General features: G+C 49.8%; 1 protein-coding gene across 1 annotated transcript in view; it reads left to right on the top strand.

Annotated features, from left to right (window-relative positions):
- The window catches only part of LOC146189166 (uncharacterized), a 75,180-nt gene that overhangs the window by 29,447 nt on the left and 33,527 nt on the right, over nt 1-12,206 (top strand). The window contains exon 9 of the mRNA XM_084605196.1: nt 11,714-11,957. Within this exon, the coding sequence (XP_084461322.1) occupies nt 11,714-11,957 (244 nt within the window). The remainder of the gene's footprint in view (nt 1-11,713; nt 11,958-12,206) is intronic.

The following is a 12,206-nucleotide window of genomic DNA, read 5'->3' as shown; positions in this document are numbered from 1 at the left end:
TTTCGCATGAGGCAGCGGAGGTGGCTCAGCTACATAGCCAGTAACAGGCCCGTGCATTTTCTTTTCCTTCTTCCTACAGCCAAACTAGTTTGTGACAGATACTGCACCTTTTCTTCCTGTAAACCAATTTGAAACGCTGCTTATGCCTGCTGTGCCAACACCACCTAGAAGACTGGCTGTACTGGGTCCGCTTCTGTATGCTGTGTGGTGCGTTCTAGGAAGCGCCAAGTGAAAGGCGCCGCTCGGACGACAGGATCGAACGGCCGACGGGGTTAGCTTCGTATATGCGTGAATCGCCTGGAGACGTCATGCCCGGATGTGACGTCACCATGATGTCAGTTCCGGTTATTATAAATGTCATGTAGACATGTGATGACATGTAGATCCCTATCATTATCGATCACTATCTGCCACTAACTAGCACTGGCCGTCCCCATGGCAACCACGCTGGCATGACGCTAGACAAGGACAACTATGATACGTTTCTCACGTTCCCGCGAATACCTGAGCGTTGCTGCTGCACGGGTACGTAGCACGCCCCTTGTTTAGCTTTTGTTAGCAAGGACAGGGCTGGTGCCACACACTGGAAATTTCCTTGTCCCAAGCACTAGCGAATACGTTTCCGTTTTGATGGAGGCGAAATGAAGAGGCGTCTGTGTGCTGTGATATCAGTGCATTTTAAAGATCTCCAGGTAGTCGGAAAAACGCTGTCACACTTGTTTCTGTGGACACCTGAACCGCGCCATAAATTATAGGAGGAAGGTGGAAGTGAAAGTGGAAAGAGAGAAAAGGAAGCCGTAGTGGAGGGCTATGGAGCAATTTCGACTAACTGGGGTTTTTAACGTACACTGACATCGCACAGCATACGGACGCATCTTCGTTTCGCCTCTATTGAAACGCAGCCGCTAGTGGTCGGGATCGATCCCGGGAACTGCATGTGGCACGGTAGTCGGGCGTCTCACCACTGTACATAACACCGCGGCGGGGCAAATTTTATTTTCACATTATTATTATTATTATTATTTTTGGCTGTAATTAACTAATCATATAGACATAATGTGTGATGAAAGGCGCAGCACGGACGCGTGGATCGGACACCCGGTGAGGTTAGCGTTGGCTCTTGCTACGCGTGAATCGTAATCTCGCGAAGTGTGTGTGACACTACTCGCGGACGCGCGCACGGACGGACACTCATGCGCTAGCCTATGAGGGTTTCTGCCTTAAAAGCGCGTAGGTGCACAGTTATAAAGAGAAATTATTGGGTACATACATACATACATACATACATACATACATACATACATACATACATACATACATACATACATACATACATACATACATACATACATACATACATACATACATACATACATACATACATACATACATACATACATACATACATACATACAAAAACGCACATTACTCACACACTAAAGCACTATACAAAAAGCTATAGATTACATATACACAACAAACTAAAAAAACGACTCCCCAGAGGGGGAAACAGTATAGCAGGGGGGGGGGGGGGGGGGTTCTAATAAAGGACGACAGGCATCTCAAGTCTGCTCCCCGGTTTAAGAGAATTTTATTGGTACTGAAGGTTCTGGTACAGGACAAGGCTTCATGGTGATCTTTTGACACAGCAATAAAGGGCACTTACAAAAATGTTACAAAAATACAATGAGCATTCAGGCATACAAATGTGCTATTGGTTATTACATCCTACTGGTGTTTTACACATGTTGACATTACGCAGCATCTTGCGTACAACGAAAGGAGAGGATATGCAAGTAGCCAAAAATACAGGCAAACACTCGTCCACCTTCCTAGTAAGGAAGCGCGTTTATGTCAAGAACACAACAGTAGTTCGAACCATTGCAACCATGTACACTGCCTCGATGCCAAATCAAGAGACACACATATGCTTTTAAGTAAATGGCGGAATATCTGCATTCTTTTCAGTTCATCCTGTACAGAAACCATATTGTATAGATATTTGCACTCTCTCGCTCAGTGCACGGTTACTTTCTTTAGCAGCTCTTCGGCAGAGCAAATGCAAGAAGATATCAGGGGTCATTGCAGAAACTGGGTTGGGAGCATGCGAAAACATAGCTATAGAGCTTACTCATGTGATGTTGTTGTTGTTGTTGTTGTGGCTGTATAGGAAGAAGGAAATAAAATGCGCGGGCCTGCTACTCTGTAGCTGAGCTACCTCCGCTGCCTCGTGCGGACAGAAGAGAAAATAGAGAAGAAAGAAAAGGAAGAGGGAGAAAAAGACGCGCGCCGCAGCCTCATGTTATGTCATTGCTGCTTTACTGGCAACCATAGAACGCACAACACAGATTGATTGATTTATAGGGGGAGAGGCGCGGTAACTGTCTCACTTGTTTTCTGTGAACACCTCAACCGCGCCGTAAGGGAAGGGAGGAAGGTGGGAGTGAAAGGGGAAAGAGAGAAAAAGGAGCCGTAGTGGAGGGCTACGGAGTAATTTCGACCACCGGGGGATCTTTAACGTGCGTTGACATTAACATCGGAGAGTGGGAAAGAGAGAGGGCGTACGGCGAATCGTGACACGGCGTCGGTGAAATCCGAACTCAGTTTGGACGGCGTTGCAAACGACGTCTCAAGTGTCCGACAAATGAATGGCGCGCTGCAGGGAGGAAGCCGGTAGACCGGCGCCGACGCGTCGGTAACATTTTTTGTGTGCTTTTAGTTTCGAACCGCCCAACGTTATGGTTTATCCATAATACAGGGTTGCCACAACTGCCGCTTGCTAAACCTGATAGTGAATAGGTTGGTCGCATGGTGTTCCCGCATAAAACAAAACAAAATAAATTGGCTGGGGCTTAGCTAAGCTTAAGCCTGGATATCTCGAAGCGAAAAGCTTGGGTGATGCTTATGGTTATGCTTTATATGATTTAGCCTATGGATATGTTTATGGTTTAGCTTATGGTTTTGCTTTATGATTTAGGCTATGAATATGCTTACGGTTTAACTTGTGGATATGCTTACGGTTTAGCTTATGGTTGTGCTTCAGGCGTTTCAGACTCGGCTTTGCAGCGTCGTTTAGCGAGACATTCTTGTTGTTCGGGTGTCTCGGACGCTCGAGCTTTCAGCCTTTCATTTCTTCGCTCCTCTTCAACCAACTCCCGTGGATAGCACTTCTGTAGCGGTAGTATGTATCGGCGGCATGTTAAAGACGCTTCGTGTGTATACTCTTATTTCAATGTCATGTTTACGGCTAGCACGCGACTATGTTTTCGGGCCTAAAAACACTGAATTCTTGGGAGTGAAAGTGGAAAGAGAGAAAGGGGAGTCGTTGTGAAGGGCTACGGAGTAATTTCGACCACCTAGGGATCTTAAACGTGCGGTGTACGTTGTTGTTGTTGTGGCTGTAGGAAGAAGGAAAAACAAATTCACGGGCCTGCTACTGGCTCTGTAGCTGAGCCACCTCCGCTGCCTCGTGGGAGGTCTTGGCTTGGAGCTTGACACGGACGCTTGGTGTTCGCATCAGCTCCTCCAATTTTCGACCGTGAGTGCGGAATTCTTGACTGTTCATGTTTCGAATAGCCGCAATCGACGCATGAAGGTGTTAAGCACCTGTCCACCCTCTCTTCGGGTCCGTCTTCCCGAATTTGCGGATAAACTTTGAGATTGCTCTGGGAGCCGGCCACCGCCACATTAGGCCTAGGCCTAACCCTTCACTCCCCCGACTTCACGGCCCACCAACAGCGGCATGGTACGCACTGAAGATGGGACTACTGATACTGCATCAAGATGGGACCGAGCCATGGAGGCTCGACGTATGGCTCACCCCGATGTCCTCTCTGCCCAGCAAGCCCCCACGAGCTCGACTCATCAGCCCCCGGCCGGCACAGCCACACCAACGCAGCCTACGCAAGGCAAGTCTTCCACCGTTCTAAAGCGTCCGCCACCGTTGCCCAAGCTCCCGACACGAGACCTTAAAATCGTGTTCCGTCCCGGTGGAGGCCTCGACCTAAGTAAACACAACGGGGGCTATATGCTGTCTCTAGTCACCAGCGCTCTGCAGCTACCAATAGACGCAGTGCGAACACAAGACGCCATCCGAATCAACCCCAGGCACAATTCATTCACGATCAGCACGCCAGCCGAAGACCGTGCCCGCAGATATGTACAACTAGAATCCATAAAGATAATCGACCAAGTCTACCCAATGAAAACGTATATCGCTCCTCCGGACAACGCCATTCGAGGCATCATTTATAATGCTATCTACGACCAGACATCTGAAGAAATTTTTACAGAGCTAAAAACGTTCAACCAAAGCCCCTCCTATCTCATCACCGATGCACGCCGACTCGGCCAAACCAAATCAATTCTGGTCACCTTCATAAATACCAAATCAGTACCTAAACAGCTGCGCTTCTATGGAGCGGTCTACCACTGCCATCCATTCATCGCCAAAGCAGAAGCCTGCTTCAACTGCCGTCGTCCGGGACATCGCAGCGACGTGTGCACGGCACCCAAAAAGGACTTATGCCAACGATGTGGGGAGACCCATGTACCGACCGACCCTCCAACGTGTCCACCCCAGTGCATTCTATGCGGCGGCCCCCATTTTACGGGCTCCCGCGATTGCTCGGAGCGATTCAACAGACCGGGCAACAAGAGACTGACACGCTCGACAGCTGGTGCAGACGCCGAGCAAACAACCCGGCAATCCCGAAGCAAGCACCGGACGAGTTCCACTAACCGCGTCCGCTCCAGGTCCGCCGCGTCCGCCGCTTCGACCAACGCCAGGAACCGCTCGCCATCTTTCCCGCCCCTGACCGACCAGCCTCCGCCGGAAAATAAGGTGAGCTGGGGCCCACGATCTTCCTCCCTTGTCCGAGAAAATAAGCAACTTAAAGAAAAGCTAGAAACTCAGGGCAAGCAAATTCAACAACAGAATGATCAAATAAAAAAACTCAATGATCATATTGCAAAGCTCACTCAGCAAATGCAAACGCTAATTCACAGGCTCTCCCCCGCAGATGGAATGGAAAGTTCTTCCACTCCCCTCCCAGGTCATTCCACCCCACTTCCGCCTCCTCCTCCCACATGCAACAACACAGAATCTACAACTAAAACTCATACACCCGCCAAACGGAAGGCACCTCACCAAGACATTCCTACAGTGGTCGACTCCCAAAAGCCTGATCTGGTCGCCTCCATAGCTTTACTCGAAGAGAAGCTTGCGGAAAAATTTGAATCTATGACCACCAGCACGAACGCATGGGCAGCTGGAGTAGACGCGCGGATAGCGATGCTCGAGCAGCAGATGCAGCAGCAACAGATCCAGATTCAAACTGCTCTAGAAAAGCTACTCTCTACCACAGTATCTCAAATGATCCCACCCGAATCTCAGCCCCAAAATGGCAGGACGTCGACAGGACATTAAGGTGTGGCAGTGGAACTGCAGAGGCTTTCGTTCCAAGCGTAGTAATCTGCAGCTCTACATTCAGTCCCTTCCGGCCGATGAAACACCAGCGGTAATCGCACTGCAGGAAACAAACTCCCCTGTAAAACTGCTCAATTACACTCCTCATACACCAACAAACTGTCCTCAGTACAGAGTGGCGACGCTGGTTCACCGCAACTACACAGCAACTGATCACAACATGGACGTTGCAGATATCGACTTCCATTTGATAGAGCTGCTTCCCAAAGAGCGGAAAGGAACGAGTCTATTCATTCTGAATATCTACAGCCCCCCGAAAGGGAAAACTGCTCCTCTAATGGCGGCCATGAAAAAAGCCCTTCAGATCAGCGCTAACCAACCATTGATAGTGGCAGGAGACTTTAATGCCCGCCATATCACATGGGGATACAAAACGACTTGCAGTAAAGGCGCCCGACTCTGGACACTTCTCCAAAATGAGGGCATAACCCTTGTCAATGATACACAACAGCACACGCGCATCGGCAACAGTGTACAGAACAACACCAACCCCGATCTTACACTCACGAAAAACATAACACAATGCTACTGGACAAACACGCAAACCTCTCTTGGTAGCGATCACTATATAATTGAGACCTCTTTCTCACTATCCTCCCTAACCCCCCGTGTAAAGAGGAAACTCAAAATCACCAACTGGGATCGCTTTCGCGATCTTCGTACCGCGGCCCCGAAGCAGATAGACCACCTTACAAATTGGCTGGCTAACCTCAACAAGGACGTGAACATGGCCACATCGGAAATGCCGTGCACACAAACCTCGGAGGTGATTGACAGCCGATTACTACACATGTGGGAAGCTCACTCGAGCTTACAGAAGCGATGGCTTAAAAACAAACACAATCGCGCCCTGAAGCTACGCATCTCCGCTCTGACAAGGGAAATGGAGACGCACGCGGCACAGCTCAGTCACCAGCAATGGGGTCAAGTATGCGACCGCCTTGCTGGAAACCTAGGACTTAAGGACACGTGGCGGTTGCTACGATGCCTTCTTGAACCCGATCACACCAAGAATGTACAGCAGAAAAATGTGACGCGTCTTATCCATGGCATAGACATGGACAACGATAACATTATTCAATCCTTAAAAGATACATACCTCACAACCACACCGAAGACACCCTTACCACAGTACCTTGGAACCCAAAACCATGAGCTAGACGAAGACATCACAAAGTATGAAGTCAGAGCAGCCATGCTCCAACTCCGCACTACGTCTGCTCCAGGAGCCGATCAGGTCACGAACAAAACACTTAGAAACCTCGATGAAAACTCCATCCAGGCAATAACGGAACTCTTTAACAAACACTGGCAAGAGGGAACGCTTCCCTCAGAGTGGACGCACGCTCAGGTTACCTTTATACCTAAACCCGGCAAACCGCTCACTCTTTCAAACCTTAGGCCCATTTCGCTAACTTCATGTCTTGGTAAACTTTTTGAACACGTCGTCTTGAATCGGCTACATACACACATGCAAACCCGCGACCTTTTTCCTCACACAATGCTGGGTTTCCGCAGCCACCTATGCACCCAAGATGTTATGCTACAGATATCAGAAGAAATTCTCCATCCCCGACACTGCAAACGCACAAGAGCATTGCTGGCTCTAGACTTGCAAAAGGCATTTGACAATGTCTATCACTCCTCTATATTGGATGCACTATCCACTCTGAATGTGGGAAACCGAACACATGCTTACATTTCAGCCTTTCTCCGGGATCGCACAGCAGAAATTCGGTTCGGTCCCCTAAAATCCCCCACTTTTACCCTCGGTAATAGAGGCACCCCGCAGGGATCAGTCCTTTCCCCTTTTTTATTTAACATCACACTCATCCCCATGGCTAAAAAGCTGTCACAGATCCCAAACCTCTCCCATTCTCTGTATGCAGATGATATCACCCTGTGGACCACCACTGGGAATGTAGGTAGCATGGAAGAAACTCTTCAGGAGGGGGCAGACATGTTGTCAAGATGCGCAGCTTCAATAGGCCTTGCATGTTCCTCCACCAAATCCGAGCTCCTGATACTCCACCCAAGCCCGCGGAAACACCACCAACCCCCTATGCTCATCACCGTAGATGGTCAGCCAGTACCACAAGTTCACAAACTTCGAATACTAGGTATGTTCATACAAGACAACGGCCTTAACACGGATACACTCTCCAGACTGACTAACACAACACATCAGATCACCCGCCTAATCAAACGTATAGCCAACAAGCACTGTGGAATGCGCGAGCATGACCTCAGACGCTTAGTACAGGCATTTATTATAAGCCGCATTCTTTACTCGATTCCGTATTTATATCTAACAAAAACAGAGACAGACAAGGTGGATGCTCTCATCAGACACGCTTATAAGGCAGCTCTCGGCTTACCTAAGCGCACCCCAACCTATCGACTCTTAGGCATGGGAGTTCATAACACCCTCAGCGAACTGGTGGAAGCCCACCGCATCGCCCTACTAGGACGCCTCTCCACTACCCCAACTGGTCGCCACATTCTTTCCTTTCTCCAACTTAGACCATTAGGTCCCCCTCCAGTAGAAACTTATGAAGTTCCAAAGACAGTCCGCGATCACCTCACTGTCCACCCACTTCCGAAAAACATGCATCCCCTTCATAACCAGGCCAGACGAAAAGCGAGAGCACGTGCCCTACACAGAGCACCTGCGAACGAACCCGACACGGTCTACGTGGACGCCGCAGAATATCCACAACGCTCAGCTTATGCGATATGCGCGGTATCCAACCGCTTCGAACACATCACATCAGCCTCGATCATTACCCGAACGTCCGTAGAAGCGGAAGAATCCGCTATAGCCATCGCGATAGTCTCTTCCACTGCCACCCTTATCCTCAGCGATTCTAAAACTGCCATACAAAATTTCGCCCGAGGCCAGCTACATGCTGCCTCTCACAAAATCTTAACTACCAACGTTCAAACCACCCGACCCATAGACCTTGTCTGGGTACCAGCCCATTCGGGCAACCCCGGTAACGAAGCGGCCAATGCTGCTGCTCGAGCATACGTCGACCGAGCAACAGATACCGAGGACCTAGGCAGTGCCAGAGATCGGCTGATCACCTACAACGACATTACACTACACTACCGGTCTGAAAGACTTCACTACCCTCCCCCACACCCCTCCTTAACTAAACCACAACAAATAACATGGAGACACCTTCAAGCCCGTACCTTTCCCTCCCCAGCACTGCTGGCACTCTTCTCCCCCTCTACTCATCAGTCCGAATGTTCCCTCTGCGAGGCCCCGAGAGCTACATTCGAACATATTATGTTCAGATGCCCGGAGTTTCAACCACCGGCCGAATTGCGCCTTACGGACAACGAGGCTTGGGAGATCGCGGTCTCCAGCTCAGAACCGGCTCCACAAAGGAGACTGGTCGACTGGGCTGAAGCGGTCGCCGTCAGGCACTGCCTGCTGGCCACCACCCGTGATCAGGAGCCGGCCCAGCCCTTGTAACGAGTATTTCGCGGCTCCACTAAATAAAGTTTTTCACCACCACCACCGCTGCCTCGTGCGGACAGAAGAGAAAACAGAGAAGAAAAAAAAGAGGGAGAGAAAGACGTGCGCTGCAGCAACAGCCGTCTCTCTCGCCACCTAAGCTGTGGCGAGTGAAATGACGGCCTGCAACAAATAAACATTTGGTAGCTGGCTAGCCCTCGCCCCAAGCGGCGTTAACCTACCGTCCCAGCCCCATATGGCCAGGAACTGCCGCCCTTCACCACCTCCTAGGTCTGTGGTGTACGGCGTTAAAGATCCCCAGGGGGTCAAAATTACTCCGTAGCACTCCAGTACGACTCCCCTTTCTCTCTTTCTACTTTCACTCCCACATTTCTCCCTTCCCTTACGGCACGGTTCAGGTGTCCACAGAGCCAGTGTGACAGATACTTCTTGTGACGGAAGGAAGGAAGGAAGGAAGGAAGGAAGGAAGGAAGGAAGGAAGGAAGGAAGGAAGGAAGGAAGGAAGGAAGGAAGGAAGGAAGGAAGGAAGGAAGGAAGGAAGGAAGGAAGGAAGGAAGGAAGGAAGGAAGGAAGGAGGAAGGAAGGAAGGAAGGAAGGAAGGAAGGAAGGAAGGAAGGAAGGAAGGAAGGAAGGAAGGAAGGAAGGAAGGAAGGAAGGAAGGAAGGAAGGAAGGAAGGAAGGAAGGAAGGAAGGAAGGAAGGAAGGAAGGAAGGAAGGAAGGAAGGAAGGAAGGAAGGAAGGAAGGAAGGAAGGAAGGAAGGAAGGAAGGAAGGAAGGAAGGAAGGAAGGAAGGAAGGAAGGAAGGAAGGGAAAACTTTATTTAGCCCTATATTATATTGGCGGTGTTTGGGACATCTTCAGAGACGTCTGCTTGTTGCATCCACAAGAGTCTTCTCCGTTTACCTTGTCCACTTCTACACAATGGTCGGTTGCCCTCAGTCCAGGGCTCTGCTGGCTACAGCCGCCCGTTGAGCTCGCTGTACCAGACCTTGCTGGTCTTCGCAGCGGTCACTGAACAGCAGTCTCCCATTGCTGCGCACTAGGGTTTCGAATTTTGGGGACCACGTCTATATATTTACAGGCCCATGTGATGTGATATAGCGTGGGGTTTTTCATCGCGTATATAGTAGGGTGCACTTTGTTTAGTATGTGTAGGTTTGGGTATGAACCCGTCTGTAATTGTCTCCAAATGACAGCTTCCTCTCTGTTGAGAGAACTGTGCGGTGGGTAATATCGCATTCTTCTGCCTGTATAGTTTTCTAGTATGGCCGAGTATGCCTTGGGTGCTGGGAAAAGTTCCGCAGACTCGTCGGATGCTCGGAACGTAGTGTATGCTCGAGCTATCCTGTCGGCCTCTTGGCTCCCTGCCACCCCCATGTGCCCCGGTACCCATATAATTTTGTGTCTGGTCTTGTTTTCTTCGTCGTTTTTAATTCTGTCGCTCGCTTCGAGAAGTATACGGAGCGCGTGACGACCTATCCTACCATTCATGTAATTTCGACAGGTGGTTTGAGAGTCCGTGAGTATCGTTAGCGACTTCCTGGTTCTATAGCCCTCTGCCACCACTAGATCAACGGCTACTTCCTCGGCCTCTGCTACTGTGCAGGGTCGCATAGAGGTGCTGGTCACTTCGCGTAGAGACGAATCGACCACCGTGGCCACTGCAATTTTATTGTGTCATCCTTTCGAGGACGCATCTGCATACATGATCGTGTCTTGAGGAGCGCATGTTTTTTGAACGAATTCGGCCCTTGCTTCTATTCTACCTTGGCGGAGGTCAGGGTCCATGTTTCTCGGGATTGGAGCTACCTTGAGGGACTTGCGAAGTTCGTCGGGGATCGTTTCCGTCCTCGCTATTTCTCACATCTGCTCGCGGTATCCAAGTCTCTGTAAGAGCGCTCTTCCAGTCGTTGTCTGCAACAGCTCGAGTTTTTGCGACTCAAGCTGCGCCTCTCGTAACTCTTCGAAGGTGTTTTGCAATCCAAGCGCCATGAGTTTTTTTGTCGACGTGTTGCACGGTAGTCGGAGCGCTGCCTTATACACTTTACGTAGCAGGGCATCCGCTTGTTGTATTTCGCCCATTTTGAGGCACTGGTATGGTAGGCTGTACATAATTCGGCTCACTACCATGGTTTCTAACTAGTTTTAGTGTGTCTTCTTCGCGCATGCCATGCCTCCTGTTGGTGATGCAGGTGATCATGCGTGTCACTTGTAGCGTTGTTGCTTTCAGCGTGTTAAAAGTGTGACTAATGCTTTGGTCGGATTGAACCCCCATGCCCAATATTCTTATTGTTGCCTTTTCCGCGATGGACATTCCTTCCAGGAGTCGGCGGCGGCCACACAATTCGGTGGTGGACGATGGTTGCTGCAACGCGCGTCTTTCTTCCCCTTTTCTTTTTCTTTCTTCTCTATTTCTTTTCTGTCCGCAGGAGGCAGCGGAGGTGGCTCATCTACAGAGCCAGTAGCAGGCCCGCGCATTTTCTTTTCCCTTTTCCTTCAGTCGCAATAACCTGCGTCATGCGCGACGTCACTCGTGCTCCGACATACGCCGGCTCACGCGAAGCGCGGTGTTGACTAGCGCAGTGAAGCTTTTCGCTTCAAAAAGCGGCCGTACTTATTTAGAAAATGGCCCACGTGGGTTAGAGGTATGAGAATATTTTTCATGCAGTTCATGCAACATCTGAGAGACAGTATATATAGTATGTATTTTGGAGTTTAAGTGTTGCATTTTCCTACAGAGTCGACCAATTCAAGTCATACTTGATCATGTATGTGCTGCAAGGTTGGTCGTTATTCGGGAAGAAAGAGACACCCCTGGCTCGCCTGCACTACCGTTACGTGAAGTTGGTGATCGAGCCTCCACCCCCCGAAATTCGCTGCATCGACTTCCTAGAGCCCATGATGCAGCCCTATTATCTGGACAACCTCCGCCGAGCCCACGTCTTACAGCGGAACGACCTAAAGCCAGTTTCGCAGGAGAAAGTACGTACTAGAGCTGCCCGAGTCAGAGTCAGCTCTGCGGTGAGCGGCAACCACATCATGGCGGAGGGACTTTTTCGGTGGTTCATCACACATAAATGTGCAACACCGATAAGTTTATGTCATTATAGATTCTACCTCGTTTAAGTTATACATACGCTGATTTCCCTAAAAGCAACGCTTTTAAGCGCGACTCTTAGGTGCTCTTTCTCGGACTGCATGTCATCGGCATATATAAGCGGTGTAACGGTT

Source organism: Amblyomma maculatum, chromosome 5 (assembly GCF_055883805.1).
Source record: "Amblyomma maculatum isolate TAMU_Amacu chromosome 5, ASM5588380v1, whole genome shotgun sequence".
NCBI lineage: Eukaryota > Metazoa > Arthropoda > Arachnida > Ixodida > Ixodidae > Amblyomma > Amblyomma maculatum.
This window is presented reverse-complemented; position numbering and strand designations above follow the sequence as displayed.